Below are 22828 nucleotides of genomic sequence, written 5' to 3'. Positions count from 1 at the left end.
TGACAATTGTGAACATGTTGATGTTTAAGTGGGTATAATGTTTAGCATATTTACAAGTTTTTATGTTTTAGTATTTCCTAATTAGAACTGAGCACAAAGTACAGCTGAGGTTATTGGGAATGTCATTAGCTTCAGGTATTTGGTCATAAACCAAAGTGTTGAATGAAGAAAACGTTTGACCTGATGATAGAGCTAGATGATAAGTCAGAATCACCTAAGTCAGGAGGATTTATCCTTTAGGGACTGTGAATATAAGTTAAAAAAATCATTATAATAAATCCAATAACTTTGGTTTTATTTCTATGTGGACCACAATGGCGGACCCACCGACACTGCCATCCCCAAAGATATGAAGCTAGTGTGGTTAAAAATGAAATTGCATTGGGGTGGAGGCAGAAATCTCAGAGGCAAATACCTCAAACTCTTGACAATTAAGACGAAACCTATGTGCATGGCTAAATGCCACTGAGGCAAGTAACAACGCCTAGTTTTGCTTTTTGGGTGAACTGCCCCTTTAAGCTTTATTTCACGTTGGTAGAACATTTTCCATTTTTGAGCGTGCACACCTCCACAGAAGTTCATTAGCAGTCATCCTGTAACACAAGCTGCCTCTGGCTCAACACTCGTCGCCAGCATTCAAGATTCTTCCCAGCTGTTGTATTGATAATTGTAAACAGGGTAAGTCAGATCTTACAGGGGGGACATAGAAAAAGGCAATTACCCGTGTCTTGTCGGTTGGTGCAAGTTTTAACTTAATCAATATGCATGTGAAAATAAAGATAAATCCTCACTGCAGGTTCTTAAAGCTGCCTGTTTTGCTGGTTGACTCTTTATGAACTCCTTCTGAGGTGCAAGCACAAAAAGTGGTTTTATTCAACCCAAGAGAAATATTATTTGCAACTAGTGATCACATACGGCGAGAAGAAAATAACTATTGCATAGTACAAGAATATTAGGAAAGTCTCAACCTGTGAAAATAAGCCTGTCATTAATACCTCAGCAAAACGCCATCTGACAAAGCATCGTAACTACAGTTCTGAGACAGAGCAGTTACAGCTGATTTGTGTATATCTGAATGATTTCAGAAGTGAAGTCAAAGCATAAACACGTCGGTTATGTTTTAACAAAACCACCGGACACTGATACTGTGGAGGAGAGAATTCATCGCACTGCCTTGGGCTGCCTTATAAAGTAATCTGATCATTTTTAAGTAAAAATCAATCAGGTAAATTAAAACTATGCTGCAGTGTGTTGATAAGATATTTGTATCAGCATTAAGGGGGATATATATATATATATATTTTAGATTTACTACATAGGCGTACATAGAATACACCAAATAATCACACAGACTTAATTTTTTTACCAATCACACTGGTAAAATTGAAAAGATTTGACGAACTAAGGCTGAATTTACACTTTTCAATTTCAGTGTAGCATAAAGTGCCATGTAAAGGTGGCACGACACTCTTGTGAGTTTTGTGGCACAAGAAAGAAAAGAAAAAAGGCAATCACTTCCAGTACTGGCAGGAGATGGTTTGGATTGTGCTTATGTATGAAGAGGAAGAAAAAGAAAAAGAAATTAGGAGTTCATTTAGTTGATTGCATCTGTTCTCCCATTTACTGTATAAGCGCACTGTAAACGTTTCAAGTGTGATTCCTGTGATGAACTGAGCCTCCTCTCAATGTGGTCCTCATGCATCCTGCAGTAGTGTCACACTCCTGCCAGCTTCATGTCTCATCATCATACTCTTCCTCCTTTCTTTGGCAGTAGTGGTTTCTTGGAATTGACTACAATGCAGCTGTGCAATACCATTATTTTCTGTCCTTTTTTGATGGCTCTGCTTGACTTAACTGATGCTGAGCTGAGCAAATCCAATGAGTTTAACATCATCGGGAATTTCAGACTCCTCCACACCGGATGCCTGGAAAACAGGGAGCAACACCATTAAAAAAAATATATATATATGATCCAAAAATTGGCCACAATAAAACCTGTACAATATATACGAAACATGAGTGAACAGAATCCATGGGATAATAATAAATGGTTATGTCTGTGTACTCACCAGTTTAAAGGTCAAATTTTTGTTACTATGAGGATCATCAACAATCTTTTGCAAATTGGCAGCAACTAGACAGAAGATAAAAGGAAGTGAGAGAACTACATCAGATGACCAACTAATGTGAGAGGAGATTACAAAAAGTCATGTAATCTCCCCTCATGACCAGCGCTGGTAACAGGAAATAACTGGTCCTGGAGCCATGTGCACACTATAAAATCATAAACTGGATGTGTTTACATCATATATCCCTGTGGTTTTGCAAGCTGTAACACATTTATAACAAATCATATATACTTAACACCTTTTTCAAACACATTTTAGTTTTTTTTAGGCATGAAATGTTTACATACAATGACCTGACACTTGCTTGAGATAAATGATCAATTCCATCTAACACTATGAACTTTGTGTTTAGATGCTATGAAGTCAGAAACCCAGAAGACAACACTGAGTTATCCCAGGCAAGTTTCAAATATCTGCAAAGGTTTTATACTATAGAGAAATAAATGTAAATCAAAGCAGTGAACTGACTTCATAAATAATAAAGTATCCCATCATACAGTGCTCTTTCTCCAGCTCACCAATGACTAAGTCCCTCCCATCCACCAGCCCGGCTGAAACCAACTCCTGAGAAACTCCGTCAGCAGAGTCTGGGAGGAGACACAGAGAGGAAAGCAGAAAAATAGAAAGACATGAGACTGGGGCATAACAGCACATAGAAAAACAGCAAATAGCAAAAAGAAAAAGCTAGGTGATCTCTCCTACCTCTGCCAGACATGAACTCAAAACGGATGTCATTGAGTTCCTTCTTGGGATTCCTCAGTCTCAGGACGAGGCTGATGGGAACACTGGCTGCAGCTGGTTGCTGCAACGGCAACAGTAATGATTGTGAATGAAAAGACTGTGCAGCAGTCCTGTTTGTAAAGAACACCTCTGCACTGGCCTAAGCTAACAAATCAGTCTCTGTGTTTGTTTTCACCTGAGCAGCGGGTGCATGTGAAGGACTCGCTGTTTGAGTGGGAGCCTGTGGAGTTGGAACATCCTCTCCTGTCTGACCCACATTCACAGGGCTCTCATGTGCTGCACTGGGCGGCTGCAGGTGTCCTGTGGAGCCATCTGCTGGCGGAAAAAGCTAAGACACACGAATTTGCAAATAAATCAGCAGGTGTTTTTCACTTTTACATGAATGGAACAAAAAGAAAAGAAATAGACATACATAAGACAGTCATGCAGATCGCTCTGTCAAGGCATGATGATAAATCAAGATTTTCAGGTCATGTCCACTACAAATAGACTCACCTCCATATTCTGGGACCCGTCCTTCACTCTGGGTGACTGCAGAATGGACATGACAGATTGTCAGGATTAAAAACATGCAATTCTCCTTTTATGCCCCAGATGTATGGACCGATGGAGTATTGTAGGATTGAAAGAATTTGACACAAGGTAGGTGACATTAAACACAAGGCTTAACTGAAATCACGGTTAAGATAACGAGACAGTAAAATCCCACAACCCAGACATGAATTGAGTGTGAACACACACAGGAAACGTATTGGTAATGGCGGTTTGGCTACTTGAAAGCTCTTTTCCCCCCTTTGGATTTGCAAGCCATGAAACCTCAATTCAATAACGGTTCCTTTTATGTTTAACACTCACATTTGCACTGTTTTTATTTAAATTCTGCACCTTTTTTTCACTATTTTTAACAAAATAACTGTTTACCCGAGCCCAAAAGCATGTGAAAATTATTACAATTCTTTAATCCTCATCTTTTACAACAAGCCTGATGCAACATGGAATATAATATAATATAATATAATATAATATAATATAATATAATATAATATAATATAATATAAAAAAAGACAATCTGTTTCTGGGGCAGGTCAAGTTTGAGAATTAGATGCTTCTTAGTTGATTTAGCTGAGTAACCTAAACTACACTGGCCTGTGATCCAACAGCACCATCTGCTGGTCAAAAGGATACTGTGCGCACTGAGATTGTACAGCATGGTGGCCTTATAAAGTAAACGGGATTGACTCTTGGAAGAGGCAGGCATGCAGAGTCTCACCCGCAGAGCTGCCACAGCAGCTTTGCCCTCCTCGCTCTCCTCGTCCAGCTCATCATCGCTCCACTCCCAACCACCGTCCTCTGTCTTGTGGAGACGGCCACTGGAGCCAGGCACACGACGCACCTACACAATGCATAAAAAAAAAAACCTAATTAAAAACATGTAAAACCTAAAAATTACTCGATTATGTGTTCTTGGTAAATCTTTTCAGAGTTACACACGTAGTTACAAACGTATCCCAGCATGCATTAACAAGAGACTGGGACACACCCTGGACAAGACAACACACCAGTGCACAGCAACACAATGTTGTATATTGACAGTGCTTTATTAATGACCTTTTTTGATCGCTCGGTTATTGTTGGGCCTTTCTGTAGAAGCCTCTCCTGCAAGTACTCGTTGTTCTGTGACAGAAAAACAAACATTTCTTACAGGATCTATAATGGTTCTCTCTGAAACATGCAGAAATATTTTCAGTTTATTTTTTTTTCAGTGATGCAGGGCTCACCTTGGCTTTTGTGAAGAATTTGTGCTTCAGCAACTCAGCAGCAGTTGGCCTAAAAAGGAAGGAGATACATTCATTATACAATCCAGGAATCGGAAAGCAAAAGCAAAACAAACACAACTTTAATCTGGAATGGTTTAGGGACTAACTGACCTTTTTTCAGGATCTTTCTGTAAACACAGGGAGAGCATCTTCCTGAAGGATTTGCCGTACTTCTTCACCATTTCCTTATCTGTGATCCCCGTCTCCAGACAGGGAGGGTCATTCTGCAAAGTCAACATCAGCACCTACAGACATGCAAAGATTAGCTGCAGTCAGCAAACAGATATAATATAAACTATTAAATAAAAATGGAAAGCATCTTTATCAAAGCTACTCTGAGGAAGCAGCTGAACAAACAAATAGATGACAAAACTCGTGTTCGTTATCAGCATTCTTTTGTTGTGCTCCAGTAACTGCAGCAGGCTACAGAGCTCTAAAAGAGTCTCAGCTTGTTTTGTTTTGAACTGTTCAAAGTGTTTTTTTATCTAGTGAAATCAAGAAAATAAATACAGTACGTGCACAGACAGCTACCTTCATTGGTGGGTATTTGTGATATGGTGCTGCCCCTGTGGCAAGTTCAATGGCTGTTATCCCGAAACTCCAGATGTCTGCTTTGAAGTCATAGCCGCGGACCTGTGGATTAAAACCAGAACCAAGTGAACAAAGCTCTCCAGTCTTCCTTTTGTTTCCCCAGTTATGAGGCATCACAGAGAGAAAAGCAGAGGCAGTGGAAGGGGCCATCTACAAAATAAGCCTCATACCTGCTCCATGACCTCCGGGGCCATCCAGCACGGTGTCCCCACAAATGTCTTCCTAACCTTGTTCCTAGTCATGTCTCCTCCTGCTGCTAGAAAGGCACTCACACCAAAATCTAGGGTGTGTGTGTGTGTGAGTGTAATTGTGAGCGTATGAAACAGAGAAAGAATAAAGAGAAGAACAGATTAAATTAGTTGTAACAGATTGAAACAAATTAGTTTTTGTAGTGCAATGAAGGCCTCCTTTGTTCATTCTGATTAGGTATCAAAATGTAAAATAAATCTGGACAGAAACACTCTACAGAATTTAACTACGTATCATCTGAACTTGTACAACCACAGTGGACGTAGGGAAAACACTGTACCAGCAATTTGCACTGAGCCATCTTCCCCAAGAAGAATATTTCCAGCCTTTAGATCCCTGTGCATGAAGAGGAGGAGGATTAAACGATCATGTACAATTAAGATATCACAAGTCAGCGACTGCATCAACAGAGGAGTGGCTTGGCTGTGCAGACTGACTCCCCAAATGAACAAACATTCTTTACTATTGCACACAAACATGTTAAAGCTGTACCTTTGATCTGCTTCGCTTTACTCCACCTGAATTCTGTTTGCATACATTGAGAGCAAACTATGCACATAGAACCGAAGTGGATTAACTTGGGCCCAGCCCTCCCTCCCTGCCATGATTAGGCGTAAGTGAGTTAGCCACAGCATCTGAGCTCAATCAGCAGCTGCTCTGTCTGTCTACGGAAATACAGTCCACACACACTGACTGTAACACCAGATGCATTTCAATTTCTCTGCAAATATAACAATCCACCTTTCGAAATAAAGAGAGAGATGAGACTAAATAAACCCCTTCAAGAGACATGAGAGTGAATGGACAGTCTGTTAATCAGAAACAATTTGACTTAAGAGGACACAGAGGATACAGAGAGGCCTTTCTTCTCAGCCGTGCTTCACGGTGTTCCTGGGAGGAACTTTTATGTAAAACAAGCCTCCTCAATTATGCATTTTCAGTGTATTAAATATTGAAGGAGCGAGGTCCTGTTTAAACTGCACGCTCATGTGGAGAGGCGAAAGGCCCAGCGTCTGCGTGAGAGTGTCTGGTTGAAGACAGTGGATACAAGGATTCAAAGTGCCCAGTGTATGGTGATAAGACATTGTTGTCCAGCCTGGTGACACATCACTGTAACTCACCGATGGATCTGCCCGTTTTTGTGAAGGTACTCCAGCCCCTCCAAGACTTCTTTCAGGATGGTGGCGATGCTGGCCTCATCCAGCACTCCCGTCTTGTGCTCACCACGAGATATGATATGTTTGATGATGTCCAACACAGAGCCTGAGACAGAGGCAGAGGCTTGTTATAAGGCATGCTGAGAGTACACAGACAGAATCTCCAGTTTGGCAAGTAGTTGAAGGCACACTGAGCCGCATTTATCTGGTAGTGGTTTGTACTGTAAACAAAACCAGCAGAGTCGTGTCCTGCTTTATAACACCATAAAACACAGCCAGCCACAACTCCGCAGAGTGCACCAACAGCAGCACCTGACCTCCTAAGCTTCAGGAGGTCAGGTGCTCCACATGAATTTAAGAATAACCTGCTAATTATATTACAGTATTGTGGCACAATATATTGCAATATAATGAAATAGTATAGTATAATAAAATAAAATAAAATAAAGTATGTATGTACTTGTCTAGGAATGGATATGTCCACTGTTAGTGAACGGTCAAAGTGAAAAACTGCTACTTCAAAGGATCCTGCATTCACAGGTTGCAAAAAAGTGTCAAAAAAGTTGATGCACTGAAGTTCAAATATCCAGAGAAAATATTTTACAAAATACGCTTTTGAAGTGGGAGGATTTTCATAGAACTTTAAGTCCTCACAGAACATAAACAAACACCATGTTACCAACCTATAAACTACTTCCCATTGGGTACACTGGAAAAAAGCTGTAAGACAGGAACAGTTCTTGTCATCACCAAACCATAATACCACACTGCACTTACACTTCGTTTTTGTATAGATTGAAGTAACAAGGTGTAATGTGTTAATAAGTGAGCATTAAGTGCAAGGAAGCAGATTCTGTTACCCTCGGACAGAGCCAGGCTAGCTGTTTCTTTCTGTTTCCAGTTTTTATGCTAAGCGAAGATACTCAGATGCTGGCTGTGGCTTCATACTAAGCATACAGGTATGAGAGTCGTATCAATCTTGTCATCTAACAAGCAGCAAGAGAGGAAATGCGCTTGTTTCCCAAAACGTCAAAATACTCCTTAAATGCTTATCCAGAAAAACATATTTCACACAAACACAAAAAAACCCAACAATAAATCTACCAGCCACATTTAATGGCTTATTAAATAATTTCTAGTAATTACAAAATACTTTAAATCAGGACTAATACTGTAGTTCAGCACATGAATGTAGACTCAAGTGTTTGAGTTAATACTCAAAGTACTTCCACATTGAGACAGTTGCGTTCTTTTTTAGCAACAATTTCTGTGGCATGATCTAGCTGATATTGTAACATCTCCCACTCCATTTAAACTTCCTTCCCACTTTGAACTTTTAATGTTGCATACACAGCCTTACTGTGGTTTTCAGAATGAAATAGGTAGAATGTAGAGAAAAACATACCAAACTAAATATCCCAGAATTGCAAGGCAACAAAAACAATGCAGCCTACTACCTGGCCAGAATATGCCACATGGCTCCCCAGTTAATCCAAACATGCAGCTCATGTTCAAACCTGGTCTTATTTGAGACAAGGCAAGGAAGGTACAGAAAGTCAAGACATAGAAAGTCAATTCAAAGTCAAGGTGAAGATAAGAGTAAGCCAAGAGCAAGTCACGTCAGAGGAAAAGTTTCTTTTAGTCTTTACAGAACTTACCACCACTGAGCAACTTCATCACTAGCCACAGTTCATCCTTCACCACAAAGGAGGTATAGTAAGACACAATGTTTGGATGGTGGCACTGACTCATAGCCTGGATCTCTTTCTGCACAGAGAAGAAACATGGGATAAAAGGTCATATGAGGATTTGATCTTTCAAACTGAATTTCCTTTTAATGAAATCTTACTCCATTCAAGTGTGGCTTGAATGAAACAACCCAGTCCCTGCTATTACTCACTGCCCACAGTCAAAACCTCACTGTTAAGATGGCCAAAACCTAAATCAGGAATACACAGTGCCTCTGACTTCAGACAGCAGAGTAACATGGGTTACATCACTACTTGGTCACTAAGCCAAGACACTTTTAATCTAGATGACAGACATAGGTGAATTCAAGACCTTAATATATTATATAAGCAGCAGGTAGGTAAGCAGTAGGAAGTCCTTGACGATAGAGCAATACAGAGAAATATTCACTTCACATAGCATAAATGTCAATATCCTTTCCTTGAAAATCAATAATTGGCCCAAGATGAGAAGGAAATGACTGACACATATATATTAACACACACACAGACACACACAAGCACACACACACAATCCTGCATGCCCACTGCTTACAGATGTCATGGAAAGCCATTCTGTGATTTCCCCCCACACTTTTACGGTATATCATACTCAGAGGCTTTCTCAAACTTACAAGATTCTGAATATAATAACATTTGGAATATTTAAAATCAATATTTTAATTATTTATCCACATTTTTTTCATTTATCCACCTGACTGGCAGATTCCAGCACATAGACTGATTGTAAAGAGCTACATAACACAGAGATGAAGAGCGTAGGAGACTGACTTTAATCTCATCTCACAGCAGTGTCCCATTTAAATATCAACATTCAAAAGTAAAATTATGTGAATAAAACACAAATATTCCTGTGCTTATTAAGAAAAACATCTTTGAAAAGGAACATGCTATTTATTCCCAGTTAATTTGTCTTTATTATGGTCTTATTGATTTTACCCAGCTCTCCTACTCAGTGGTGGTTGTGGTACGAAGCTTTTGATCAGTCTTTGACTGATCTGACCTCACCATCCCACCACACTCCCAGCAAACAGACACACACGTTAAGAACATCTGGACTGCAGATGCAGGCCCCCATTTTGCTATGGTTTCTTACCAGGAGCTCATCCATACTAGTCTGACACTTTTCCAGGTTGATTCGTTTGATGGCCACCTTCTCATTTCTCGGCCTGCAGTATGCTGCCTGGACAACTGCAGTGGCACCGCTCCCTGAGGAGAACAGAATTAAGAGTGAAATCCTCACCAAGATAAAGCCTCTGACCTTTTGAAGACAGCTTTCAAAGAATGACAATTTGACTAGAAACTAGTTTCTAGAACTAGGGAATAAAGTCATTTAGAGTAATACACAGTACAGTACCGTAATGTGCCGCATCAATCCTCATTTAACTGATCAGACACATCATACCAACCCTCTTGTTCAAAGGCATTAGTCATATTACCTGAACTTGTGCAAACTATGAGTAGTTCACCTTAAGCCGTATCACACCTGGACAAAAGACCACCTCCCACTCCAACAACTGACGAATCTTCACGCACTGTAGGCTAACTTTCGTTAGCTACCCGTTTAGCTTCGTGCTGACTTAAGAAGAAGCTATCTCGCTTTAGCTCGCCAACTAGCAGAAGCAGTTAATTAATTTGGCCTAGCTTAAGCGAAACTCTGCTGAGCTATTGGCCTTCCGGCAATGTAGCAACGGCTTGTAACTGGCCTTCTGTTAGCTACAGACGTGCGATGCTAGTTGGCTAGTGCCAACACCGCTGTAAAGACAAGCTAGTGTGCTAACATTAGCAAGCTAAGCTACTCACCTATCACTTCATTGAGTTCGTAGTCATCCTTGTCGATTGACCAGGATTGAGAGGACTGGTCGTCTGCCATGGCGTCGCTGTTTGAACGGTGTAAACAATACTTCTAAATAAGACGCTGTCTGTAATGATATCTTTGTGATTACTCCATTCAGCTCCGGTGATGTTTGCTGCTGCTGTTCCGCTGACAACTCCTGCCGCTCCTGTCAACACAACTTTACGCGCGACTGACGCACCAATTTACGTAACAACCCAAGAGGAAGTACGACGGTACCGCCATCTTGAGTGTGGCAAAGGCTGCTTAAAATCCGAAAATTAAAACCCGAAACACTTGGAAACAGACAGCCTACTGATATAAGTAATAGTCAATGGACAGTGGTACTCTGGTTAGTTGAGGTAATTTAGCGTTAAAACAGAGATATTCATTATTTTATTCTTACATTCCGCACCTGTAAAATTGTTTTCAGTACATCCGGTAGAGGGAGCTATTTTTTTCCACTAGAGTGTGTCTCTTGTGTTTTTTGCTTGCATGATTTCTTGCTCAGTACAGTGAAATTCTGTATTTAAAAAAGTAAAAGCAGCAGTACTGCACAATAAAACTGCCACAGTACACGTATAAATTCATGATTGCACCTAGGAATAAATGTTAACGTAATCATTATGCATAATGGTCCCTTAGTGTTGGATTATTAGATTTTTGGACCATTAATATCAGTGCATTGACATGAAAGCAGTACTTTACATGTTGTAAATGGTGGTACCGATTTTAAATGATTTATATAATGTAAAGTAAAACCCAAGTGAAGTACAAGCACTTGTACTTTAAGTATAGAACATGATCAGTACAGTACATGTTTAGGGAATATTTGTTGGCCTTTGAGATCTCTGGTTAGGTAATATCCATGTCATAATGTTTTATGTTAATGCCAGTCCACTCTTCACAAGAAGTTGAATCAAAAACAGAGGAATGAAAACTCAACACACTGTGCTATTCATAACTAAATGTAATAAAGTAAAAAACTATGACACAAGGCAGTTGTTTACTTATTGATTTGTATTCTTTGTTCTTTGTCTAAATTCCTCTTTTGAAACTGTTCTTTGTAATCTGCATTATTTATGTCACTGAAACAGTGCTCTGATACATGAGCATGTTTGGGGAAAACCTCCAAAACTATGGCTGGTATCAGTGGTATGTGAGGAAACAGCGGGGCTTGTTCTAGCTTGTTCTACAGGTACAGACAGTGAGCAAAGACACAGACTTCAGCAACAAGAAAAGTCTCACAATTTCTATTTACAGTGTTTAGAATTAATGATACAAGTCACTCTCAATTGGTTGGTTCCATGGTTTCTTAATGAAACTTAGTTCTTTACACCTTTGTTTCAGATAAAATATTTCTGTACTAACCGATGATTTATGTTTTTTTCCACTTGAAAGGTGTGCATAGTATATGAAATGTGAAGCTGGGATAAAGATCATGTGTTCTTGTTTCTGGGAATAGCTAAAGTTAATAAAATATACATCTGTAATGACAGCTCTGTGTGCATTTAATAAGGCACAGGTCTTGTATTTTCAGATATGGCACTGATTCAGATCTAAAGGCCATACTGCACTCTGTTTCCCTTCCCATTTTTCCCTGTACCTCGTGGGTTTTAGACGTGGTCAACCTTTTCCCGGAAGCTCTGCCCTTGATGTTGCATTAAAGCTCGCTCATCCTGATGCTGACAGTGCGCTGGGGGTAAGCCAGGACTGAAAGGGAAGTGCTGAGAGCCACAGGAGCTCCTATGCACAAGTGATTGCAGTGGTATTTTCCTGCCAAGGCTAAGCTGCACATGAAAAGGAAAGCAAAACACTTCATCTTTCCCTTTCAATGTAACCAATATGCTCAAGCTCACAGTCAACTATGTCGACTGGCAGTGAGCCAGCTCTGCTATTCATCTTGATGTTTACCTTTTGTTCAAATGAGGAACAGGTGTCCACATGAAAATTAGCAGAAGTTGACTATGGACATGAGCTGATAGGAAATTTCCACACTATAAATATTACTTATAAAACCTGATTACAGTACCTTGAGGCTCATAGGTGCTTCTCAGGTGATCGTTCCCTCCCAAATCTAGAGTTTCCTCTAGAGTCCTGTGTACAGACAACAGGATTATAAAAGGCATGGATTAAAAAAGCATTTTTCACTTTGACTAAAGGTGCGCAGGTGACCAGCTAATAATGTGGCACGCTTTAAATGCTGGATATAAAGCCAAACAGTATGTTAATTAGACCCATGCCTGATGGCAAAGGCTGGTGTTGAGGTGTAACCTACCCTGCTGTGACATCAGCAGCGAAGCTTGAATGGCAGGGTTGTCAAACCGGTGTTGGAGCCCGCAGGAGAGCACCATTCAGACTGCCAGGAGAAACCCACCTCTGCCGCCGCCTTTGGTGTTTTGTCCTGCTGTACTCGAGTCAACCATCCCAGATCCAAAGTTTTCTCGTCTGCTCGCGCTCATGGAAAGAAGGAGCAACTTTAGGTGAAACGGCGCATCAAGTGAAACGAGGAAAAAAAACAAAAAGAAAAACAAAAACTTGACTACGTGAAGCAGAGAACCAGTTCAGAAAGGATGGAAACGAATGGGATCGAAAAGAAAAAAAACGGTAGGACATTTTATATTTCTGTTTAATTGTGCAAATGAAAGCACTTGTTGCATTTCTGGAAGCTGTTTTATTTTAATTTATTTTTTTAAATAATTCACTGAGTAATTCTTTGGCCAGAATGACAGGTGAGCAAATTGGAGCGGCTTTTACTCCGTTTTCTTTCATTTACACTGCTGCCAACAACAACGTGGTGTCTCTTCACTAACTGTGGAAATTTACTTTATCGAGCAATACCTGTGCGAATAAGAGCACCTGGAGAATTTCATGTGTTTATAGTCCGCCAAAAGGTGTGGCCCCTGTCATGCAGCCTAGTTTCACCTTGCTGAAAGCAGAAACAAGTGTTGCCAAACCAAACCAGCCCACAGGCTCTGGTTAACCAGAGAAGAAAAACAAACTCCTACTGCAAGCAACGTTACCGAGAGGCGCTAAATGGGCTCGTATTTCTCTGTTCTCGGCTGCCAGTGTGTCTGTTGACCTGTCTGCCAACACCTATAAGTTTGTTGTTTTTTGTTTTTTTAATAAGTCTGGTCAAGTTGTTTTAAATCACTGCACACACAGCAGTATCGCGATATCACCACTAGATGGAGCCAGAAAGGCAACAATTCCATAAAAAAAAAACAAAAAAAAAAAAACAAATGCAGGTTGTAGTGTTATGTCGTACATTATCTCATTAAACGTACTGTTTGTTCTATTTACTTATCAGGTTATGTTAATTAAATGAATTCGCCCCGCCACACTTTAGCCGTTTATAGTATTTTCTTTAACCTTTAAACAAACTTTAATGTCTGTAAACTGTGATTTAGCTAATCATTATTATTTATTATTTAATATTATTCTTTATCTAACAGCTAACGTAAACTAAAGTCAGTTTATTGGCTTATCTGCGTGGTTTATCTAAAGGTAACTACGGGTTATTTGGGCGTCTTCAAAGATGCTGTCACTGTCTTCAAAACGAGTCAGCTCGTTTTCCCGAAATATCTTATGAAATGACTTTATAATACCAACAGTCTTCATTAACCGGGCGGCAGTCTTGAACCGTCTTGCTCTGGCATGGACACGTTACAAGCAGGGCGGTAGCTGAACTACGTGTCTGGCTGTCAGCTGGCCGCCTAAACCGAGTCCTGGTGGAAGTGAGAAGTGAACTTTGAGGCTGGCTGATACACGCCCCTTCACACACTGCTCGGTCTCAGCGCCTTTGTGAACAGTCTGGTAGCGTTTCAGCTCCTGAGGACATCATGACATGTCTGCAAAGACAAGCTAAACTCAGCAGATCTGAGGAATTACTCCAACATGCCAGAAGCCAGAAGGTGATACAAACGAACGTAAAGCTCCTAGGTAGGCTGCACTGCAGTTATTTAAACGATACCTGATACCTGATGAGACCTACGGGGTTATCCGGGGTCAGACTACAGTACATGCTTTGTTGCCAGAGTGTGGATCTCAGGTTGCCTTTAACGTGCAAAGCTATGAAACTTTAAAAGCTATAGGGCTCTTAATCACTCTGCCTTGGTTATATGCTAAGCTTGTGGTTTTGGATGTTCATTCTTTAAGATGAATACAAGTTTAGAAAGAGACAGCAGAGCTGAGTTTATGTTTTGAGTCAACTAACATAAGGAGTGTGTAAAAAAGTAGGTCTGCAGAAATCCACTGTGTTATCAGCTGAATTTTACTCTCTGCTCCCTGGCTTCTCTCAGGTATGGAGGGCGATCTGGACCTCCAGTTCCTTCTGCAGGGGGGAGATCTTCTCAAGGTCCGTTCCCCATCCTGGAAGAAGACCCGCTACTTCAGGCTCCAGGAGGACTGCAAGACAATGTGGCACGAATCCAAGAAAACCTTCAAGACTAACCAGACCTGTGAGTGCTGTCCCAGCATCCCACCCACATGTGTGTGAGATCCGCCAGCAACGCTCGTATGCACGTATCTGTCTGGTGTTGGGGTGGACATGTCTCACACCTCCTCTTCACTTTTACTTTTTCTTACAGTTATTATCTAATGACATTCAACGCATGTGTTTTCAGTGTTGACACAACAAAAACCATCTATGATCTCTTTTCTCAGGTTGGGTAAATTTTTCCTTTGTGGATTATAAAAGCGGAGGAGTGATCATACAGCTATAAAAGATTATTTCTGCCTGAAAGACCTTGGTATTATCATACAGGACTAGGTTGCTCATGATAGCAGTGATATGTTTTGTGGGTGTGTTTGTAGAGATAGTGATTTTTTTATAGTTTGTGGAGGAGTGGTTTAAAATAGCTCTAGTTATATTTTCTGCTTGGATTACATCCATAAACAGTTCTCATGCAGTCACAGTCAGATAACTATAATAAAGATGTGTTTATTGCTGTCTGTTTGTGTGATAACATTCAACCCTTAAAGCTGCACGTTAGTGACTTCAAACATCAGTAAAAGGCAGCTGTTTGAAAACAGCCATGTTCAATTTTGTAATGTGACGTCAGTAAACTGCAAACAGGAGGCTTATGTTTACCAAGCAGGCTGGTCTGTGATGCCTGAAGATACCAAGAGCACAAAGGAGGAGCAGCTTTTTTAGCAGAACAAGACACACTTTATCGGTCCTGTGGCGGGGGGATTCCTTTATTTTTATTTAATATTTGAATTATTGTCTTGTCTTCAGTCTCACTCGATGATATCTCAGCGGTGAGAATGGGCCGCCAGTCAGAAGGGTTGAGGAAGTACACAGAGGAGCAGGTGGAGGGACGCTGCTTTTCCATCATTTTCAAGGGCCGCCGCAAGAACCTGGATCTCATCGCCAGCTCGGAGGAAGAGGCCAAGCAGTGGGTCACCAGCCTGGAGAAAATCATCTCCAAAATAAACAACCTCAGCTGCCAGCAGAAGACAGAGCAGTATCCTTGTCATGATAGTATAAGTTATACTACTAACATGGCTGCTGACTGTAGGTCTTACTGTTCCCATTTGAATTATTGGTGGTTAAAAACTTTTATCATAACAGTGTCTGTGGTTTAGGAACTCCTGCCACACCTGCTGCACACCTTGATGTATGTGATATCAATTGTCATTCACCACAAGGGCCCACGAGATAGGAGTGACCCTCTGTTTGAAATGAAACATATCCAGTTCCTTACATTAAAAACTGTTCAGCTGGATCTACACCTGTCTGATGAAAGCAGACAAGAACAAAGATGATAAACTGAGCCAGTCCGAGGTTAAGAACTTCCTCCGTCTGATCAACATTGAAGTGGAAGACGACTACGCAGAGATGCTCTTCAAGGTGATGCCCTCAGAGCTTTTTAATGCTCGCTAATGATGAAAATTGTAGATGGAAGCTACAAAAACACTGCTGTTTAAAAGAAGATTGAAACGTCCATTGATTGAGAGTTTTATGTTATGCCCCCAGCGAATTTAGGTAATGTGTGTGTGTTTCCATCATGTAGAAATGTGACAAATCAAACTCTGGACACCTGGCTGGAGAGGAGATCGAACATTTCTATGACCTGTTGACCCATCGAGAGGAAATTGGCGTGATCTACGGAGTGTACGCTAAGACCACAGGCTTCATGAGTCCTGAGAACCTGGTGGACTTCCTGATAAAAGAACAGAGAGAGAAAGCAACACTGGCAGACGCACACAAGATCATCCAGAAGTATGAGCCGGATGAAAATGGTCAGTACCTTCTCTTAAATCACATGCTTTTGTTTCAGGTTGTTACTCCATGGTGTGATGGAGCAGTAGCTGGTAAAACTGGAATCCAGCAGGGCAGTATGACTTTCGTCTACATAGTTGTTATCCAATATCTTTTACGAATGGTTTCCTCCATTTCCCAAACATTTTTTGAATATTTTGGATTTTTGGTATTTAAGAGTGACACTTCAGATATAATTTTTAACAGTCACTCAGTACTAGGATTTATGGTTGCTGGATGCCACTTTAAAATGAAGTGAGATCCAAACCACAGAGCAATAACTTGTCTCCCTCTATGTATTCATAAAATGAGCTTTGCAGCAAACTGAAAAAGTTGCTGAGAGGAAAACATTTGACCAAAAGGAGGTCATGTTACTGCTCTGTGGGAGGGGCCCGGGTTGATGCCGGTGTACCGCACTGTTGAGTAACTGTCGATTAAATAGACACAACTGTAGACGAAACAAGAAGTGATAATGTGTAACGAGGCTGATGCGCCTCTGAGGCAGCAACTAGAGCCTATTAATATTAACCTACAAGGTGAATTTAAAATACATGCAGTTTGCACTGTTAACCACTTACTCAGTGAGTTTGTGCTTGTGGAGATAAGTAATGTATTACATAACTGTTTTGCATACATTTACCTCAGCTGTATTTGCGTGTACTAAGTTAACCAGATTTCTGGTTAACTCATTTCTCAACTCATTCTTTCTTGAGTAAACATTTCTTAAGTCATTTTCTTTCTACAGAGGATTTGGTGAAATCTCTCATGAAATCAGAGTGAAGTGCACATTGTATGTACTGTATCCTGTGGTTCTAATTGACAACCAAGGACATGTTGAAGTCAGGGTTTACCAAGCTCTTTCACTCCTATTTAAGTGAGAGGTAGCAGAAAATACCCGAGATACTGTTTCAGGTTATTCATCTGTAGTCTTTTCAACAAGGATCTTTTGTCCGATCCTCTTAAGGGAGACCGCATAATGTGACCCTCACATACTTTGTCCACGGATAAATGATCCGCAGGTTATTGTTGAACACACTTATGTTCTTTCAGTCAAGGAGAAGAAGCTGCTGTCCAAAGACGGCTTCCTCATGTACCTGCATCATCCAGAGGCTTTGATCTTAAATCCAGATCACAAGGAAGTGTACCAGGACATGAGCCATCCCCTCAACCACTACTTCATCTCCTCCTCACACAACACCTACCTCATGGAGGATCAGCTCAAAGGGCCCAGCAGCACAGAGGCTTATGTCAGGTAACAGCTTTCATCCAACCTCATAAGAATCTGTCCTTGAACACCAGCATTACACTGACAGTGACCTGACAGTGGCAGCTTCACAGATCTGTTTGTTAGGACAGATATTTAGTCACTAACGCTGCTTGCGACTCTCTCAGGGCTCTGCTGAAAGGCTGCCGCTGCGTAGAGCTGGACTGCTGGGACGGATCAGACGATGAGCCAGTGATCTACCATGGCTACACACTCACCTCTAAGATCCTCTTCAAAGATGCGATCAAAGCCATCAAGGAGTACGCCTTCAAGGTGTGTGTAATAGTGTTGGATCCTGTAGTATACCTTATGTTATTGTATAGTTTCCTATAAGACTCTTCTTCTGTTTTTTGCCTTTTGTCTGGTCATCCTCAGACGTCCGATTATCCTGTGATCCTTTCCTTGGAGAACCACTGCAGTGTGGAGCAGCAGGAAGTCATGGCCCGCCACATGAGCTCCATCCTGGGCAGTGCACTCGTTACCGCTCCCCTGGGGGATGGCATGCCCACAAAATTCCCATCTCCAGAGGTGGAGTTCTCCCTCATCTATGGGTAGATTATATTTCTGTCCCTTGATGGAAGGATACCAGTCACTTACGTGCCTGTGTGCCCTTGTTTGTGTGATATCCAGGAATTAAAGGGGAAGTTCCTGATCAAAGGGAAGAGGTTAAACAAACTGGAGTCCGTTTTTGCCTCTGAGGCAGCAGCAGCTGATGACACCGACGTGACGGAGGAGGAAGATTCAAATGACGAGGATGAACAGAAAGAGGAAGAGGAAAGCGAGGTGGGTTACATCATCAAGTGGGAGGAAATGAATGAATGCATTAGCCAATTTTTATTTACCTCTGAATTCTGTTTCATGTGTAGAAGAAAAAGAAGCTGAAACTAGCGAAAGAGCTGTCAGACATGGTGATCTACTGTAAGAGCGTCCACTTCAACGGCTTTGACGACGCCAGAGAAAACCTGAGCTTCTACGAGATGTCGTCCTTCAAGGAGGGAAAGGCCATGGATCTGGCAGAGGAGTCGGGTGAGGAAGACCTCAGGTTTAATTCACCTGTGCGTTTTAGTGTCAAGCTTGATGTGTGATTCTTGATGTGCTTTCTTCAGCGACTGCCTTCATCCGTCATAATGTGGACAAGCTGAGCCGCATCTATCCAGCAGGCACCAGGACGGACTCATCCAACTACAACCCAGTGCCTTTGTGGAACGCCGGCTGCCAAATTGGTACCTGTTACTGACACAAGCAGGGGATTACAAACTATCACATGCACAGTTTAGTCTGATAACACAGCAGTCGCTAAGGGGAAAGCTGAAGTAATGAAAAGCGCTTAGTTTTATAGGTCACTATCAATCATCTTAATGATTCCTTTTCAGTGGCACTAAACTTCCAGACGACCTGCAATGACATGGATGTGAACCAGGGCAGATTCCTGGTTAACGGAAAGAGCGGCTACATCCTGAAACCTGCCTACATGAGGGACATAGCCACAGAGTTTGACCCCATCACTCTGACCCGAGGAGACTGGCTGAAGCATAAGACGCTCCACGTCATGGTGAGGACTGTGACCACAGACTCTGGCACTAACCCAAAGCATTTGCTGTAGCGCTCTGTTCAAAGTCCTGTTCCTCGGGAAGGAGTTCATATTGTAAAGGATCTCTTTAATCCGATGTGATGTGTCTCCACACGTCGCTAGATCATATCAGCCCAGCAGCTCCCAAAAGTGAACGAGAAGAAATCCTCCATAGTGGACCCGCTGGTTAAAGTGGAGGTGTACGGAGTGCCGGCTGATGTCGCTGAGAAAGAAACCCATCCTGTTGAAAACAACGGTACATTTCATTTCTTTGTTTTATATTTTGCGTTAGTTGTAAGACTGTTGTTTCTTGCTGATGGGATAAAAATCCCGCTCTCCTTCCACTGTGTATATTTCTGTGAACAAGTCAAACCACAGCTGCATACAACCAGTGTCACAGCCTCTGGGGGTTGTCAGAATGCATTCTGGGAAACGTGGGAAGGCTTTGAAGTAGAGGAAGCAGGTTAAAGATTACAAATTGTAAAAGTCTTGTAATGTGCTGAAGAGAAATGAATGATGCAGAACAAATGTGAAACGTGAAAATCACATCTCTGTGTTTTGGTTTAGGGTTTAACCCTGAGTGGAATGAAAACTTCCAGTTTGATGTGTACGTGCCAGATCTGGCACTAGTGCGCTTCGTTGTGGAAGACCACGACTCCACATCCGATAATGAGTTTGTCGGACAGTACACACTTCCACTCAACAGCTTAAAAATGGGTGAGTTCATCAAATGGCTGTGGATATTTTCTGTATTTATCAGCGCCTTTTTTCTTTACTTGCTCTAACCCAGTGATTTAAGATCCACTGACAGTTCTTTGTTTCCACACTTCATAAACGAACAGAGACATGAACTCTTCCCTCTCTGGTTGAGCATAGAGAACTTGATTCACACTCTGCACAAAGAGCTCTTCGTATTCTCCTTTTTCTCATCACTGACTGCAGCCACTTTGTGCTCCCACACAGGATACAGACACGTGCCTCTGCTCAGTAAGAACGGAGACCTTCTGCCCTCTGCCAGGCTCTTTGTGCACGTCATGGTCGTCGATGCTGAGTGAGACGTCACTGACTGGCATGTGCCTCCGCAGGACACTAGGACCTTCCACTACACAGTCATGTCTTAGCTGTTTTTAATAAAATTTTATACTTGAGAACTAAAGATTCTCAAGTATAAAAGATTGAGAACTAAAGTTCTCAATCTGGTGTTGTTGTGGGAGGTGAGTATACACATGCTGATACTGTACATACACACGAGGTTTGCTAGACTTCATAGCAAACCTCCAGGTGATTGACACTATACAGATGATTGACACTATACAGAGTGTTTTAATTGGTTTCTATGAGTTGCATTAGTATTATACCATGTTCAGTTTGCGATGGCACTGATTTTTTTTTTTTTTCAGCTTGTGTCCCTCATTTCTGGTCGGTTAATGTATTGTCTATTTAAATCTTTCTATTCAAATGACCATTTACCAACATAAAAACTACATGCTTTGTCTTCATCAGTAAGTTTAGTCATCAAGTATGACCATTTTTCATGTAACATCATCATGACTGCTTCTTTATCTTTTTATAAATCAGGATGAAGATAAAAAACAATAACTACAAACACCTGTCTCAGTCTGTTTTTTCAGCACTTTGAATAAAGCAGTGTTCCTGCATGGATAAACTTTGCACCTGTAGTCATATAAGATTGTTAAGATAAACCTTAATAATAATTTTTTGGCTTCTCACCCAGTTGTACCAAGTGGAAGAATACAGCTGTGTAGTGCTACTTGAGCCTGTCCACACAAGTGTGTGAACTTTGAATGGACACACCCTTGGTACACAGAGTGTCAGTTAAGAGGTCAGGGATGTGATACACATACTGTAGATGCAGAGCTCATGGCTTATAGCTCATTGTTGAAGCATTAAATCCTTTAACTAATGAAAAGTTATTTCATGTCTTAAGTACAAGACAGCTACTAGAAATATATAAGCAATGGATTACATGACTGCTTGTATGTATTATATATTTTGGTTTGGTTGGTTTTGTGTTTATAGCTTGTTCCCTCAGCACTTGAGTAGCAAAAAAAATATTATAGATGTGAGTTAGTTTGTCATAAAAAGGTTAAATAAAATAAAAGTTTGTTTGCCATTGGTCTGCTGATAGAAGACAAGCAGCATTTCTCCATAAAAATGTGCTTTATTGTGACATAAAACAATGGCAAAATAAAGACGTGGACTGCAGAATATAGTAACAGAACACAGTAACATTCTCCCTCATGACTTTTGAAGTTTCATGTCAGGTGCAGAGAAACAGTGAAACCTCAATCACACCAGTCTGAAGTGATGATCTTTGGCCTTAATTCATGTTCCCTATCAGACATTTGAAAAAACAAAATAGACATGACAAAATTGTTTCAATGAAGCCTTTTATTATGGAAAGAAGGAAAGAAAAAAAAAAAGATGCTCAGGATGACAACACGCACGCGGCCAACAAAGTACGCCAACAAGAACAAAAAGTGAAGAACCTCATCCCCAAAAAAAAAAAAAAAAAAAAGCAAGCACAGTGAACATAACTTGAACTCAAGTGTTATAGAACTTTGGTGTTCAATCAATACAAAATGATGAATGTGTGATTATGAGTGAGGTGAAACACAAAGAAAAACTGTAAAGACTCACATGCACACACACGTCCCCTGATAGGAAAGACGAGACCTGACTGAGAACTCTTACCAAAGGCAAGAGAGAGAGGGACATTACAGATCTGAAAGAAAGAGGAACAAAAAGCTGGATACAATGAGTAATATGCAACTTTTCAAACCAAATACTGACAAAAGGTAGGTAGAAAAATATCACAATGATACAAACAACATTTTCAGAGAAAGGTAATCATCGAGAGGTTGAGAGGAGTGGACCAAACACTTCTTAGAAAAGGACATTGCACTGAAACCATCATCATGAGCAGAGCACTCATCACCAACACAAATGCTTATGCAAAAGAAAGAAAATGTTTTAATACGCCTGAAGGAGCAGCAGCCTTTCAACTGGAAAAAAAAAATGGTGGAAATTATGAAGTAGTGTAGGTCTTTTTTACCATAACATCATGACCCATAAACCAAGCAATAAAGCAAATGAGGTTTGTTGAGGCGTACAATCCCTAGATGGCACGACAGAGCTTTTTCATGCTTCATTGCTTCATTTTATTGTTTCACAATGTTAATTCACCTGACCATATACGGTCCACATATATGGCCGAGCCATTTTCACACTCCATAAGAAAATGCTAGTGAGACAATGCTAAAACGTGTAGATGTAACCTTGGAATTAATGAAGAAACATTGCTTCGTGCCTCCACAGGCAGTAAGGCATCAATGCCATGATGTGGTTCTTCACAGCCCATTTGCAGTGGCCCAGTAGTTTCATTTAGAGCTGGCCCCTAATGTGGAGGGTGGGGGGGGCTATCTGGATGGGCCAGGACTGA

General features: G+C 41.0%; 2 protein-coding genes across 3 annotated transcripts; one reads left to right on the top strand and one right to left on the bottom strand.

The window, feature by feature from the left end:
* Window positions 1–1300: 1300 nt before the first annotated feature.
* Window positions 1301–10703, bottom strand: LOC121193589 (serine/threonine-protein kinase OSR1-like). Its single transcript, XM_041055977.1, has 17 exons — window positions 10236–10703; window positions 9529–9641; window positions 8343–8451; window positions 6649–6790; window positions 5808–5863; window positions 5449–5558; window positions 5219–5320; window positions 4799–4932; window positions 4649–4697; window positions 4479–4544; window positions 4141–4263; window positions 3366–3401; window positions 3046–3198; window positions 2832–2931; window positions 2648–2716; window positions 2070–2134; window positions 1301–1925 (listed from the first exon to the last, which is right to left on the bottom strand). The coding sequence occupies exons 1-17, from the start codon at window positions 10303–10305 to the stop codon at window positions 1851–1853; spliced, it is 1572 nt and encodes a 523-aa protein (XP_040911911.1). The 5' UTR covers window positions 10306–10703; the 3' UTR covers window positions 1301–1850.
* Window positions 10704–12586: 1883 nt separating this feature from the next.
* Window positions 12587–20965, top strand: LOC121193590 (1-phosphatidylinositol 4,5-bisphosphate phosphodiesterase delta-1-like). Of its 2 annotated transcripts, none has more exons than XM_041055979.1 (15): window positions 12587–12873; window positions 14568–14726; window positions 15506–15734; window positions 15991–16120; window positions 16284–16512; window positions 17582–17783; window positions 17924–18068; window positions 18171–18323; window positions 18426–18578; window positions 18662–18821; window positions 18902–19018; window positions 19169–19347; window positions 19489–19621; window positions 19933–20082; window positions 20329–20965. In XM_041055979.1, the coding sequence occupies exons 1-15, from the start codon at window positions 12840–12842 to the stop codon at window positions 20418–20420; spliced, it is 2265 nt and encodes a 754-aa protein (XP_040911913.1). In that variant the 5' UTR covers window positions 12587–12839; the 3' UTR covers window positions 20421–20965. The 2 variants fall into 2 exon arrangements, with proteins under 2 accessions (XP_040911913.1, XP_040911912.1); XM_041055978.1 differs by having other exon boundaries at window positions 14568–14756.
* The last annotated feature ends 1863 nt before the right edge of the window (window positions 20966–22828 follow it).

The sequence above is a fragment of the Toxotes jaculatrix genome, chromosome 14 (genome assembly GCF_017976425.1).
Source record: "Toxotes jaculatrix isolate fToxJac2 chromosome 14, fToxJac2.pri, whole genome shotgun sequence".
Taxonomy (NCBI): domain Eukaryota; kingdom Metazoa; phylum Chordata; class Actinopteri; family Toxotidae; genus Toxotes; species Toxotes jaculatrix.
The sequence above is the reverse complement of the archived record's forward strand: the minus strand, read 5'-3'. Positions and strand labels throughout refer to the sequence as shown.

Coding starts and splice junctions, on each gene's coding strand:
- LOC121193589 (XM_041055977.1), bottom strand. CDS start 10,305: ATGGCAGACGACCAGTCCTCTCAATCCTGGTCAATCGACAAGGATGAC. Junction 3,402..4,140: donor CTGCTGTGGCAGCTCTGCGG/GTGAGACTCTGC, acceptor TCCATTCTGCAG/TCACCCAGAGTGAAGGACGG. Junction 2,717..2,831: donor TGAGTTCATGTCTGGCAGAG/GTAGGAGAGATC, acceptor GTCTCCTCCCAG/ACTCTGCTGACGGAGTTTCT.
- LOC121193590 (XM_041055978.1), top strand. CDS start 12,840: ATGGAAACGAATGGGATCGAAAAGAAAAAAAACG. Junction 19,019..19,168: donor GAACGCCGGCTGCCAAATTG/GTACCTGTTACT, acceptor ATTCCTTTTCAG/TGGCACTAAACTTCCAGACG. Junction 19,622..19,932: donor CCATCCTGTTGAAAACAACG/GTACATTTCATT, acceptor GTTTTGGTTTAG/GGTTTAACCCTGAGTGGAAT.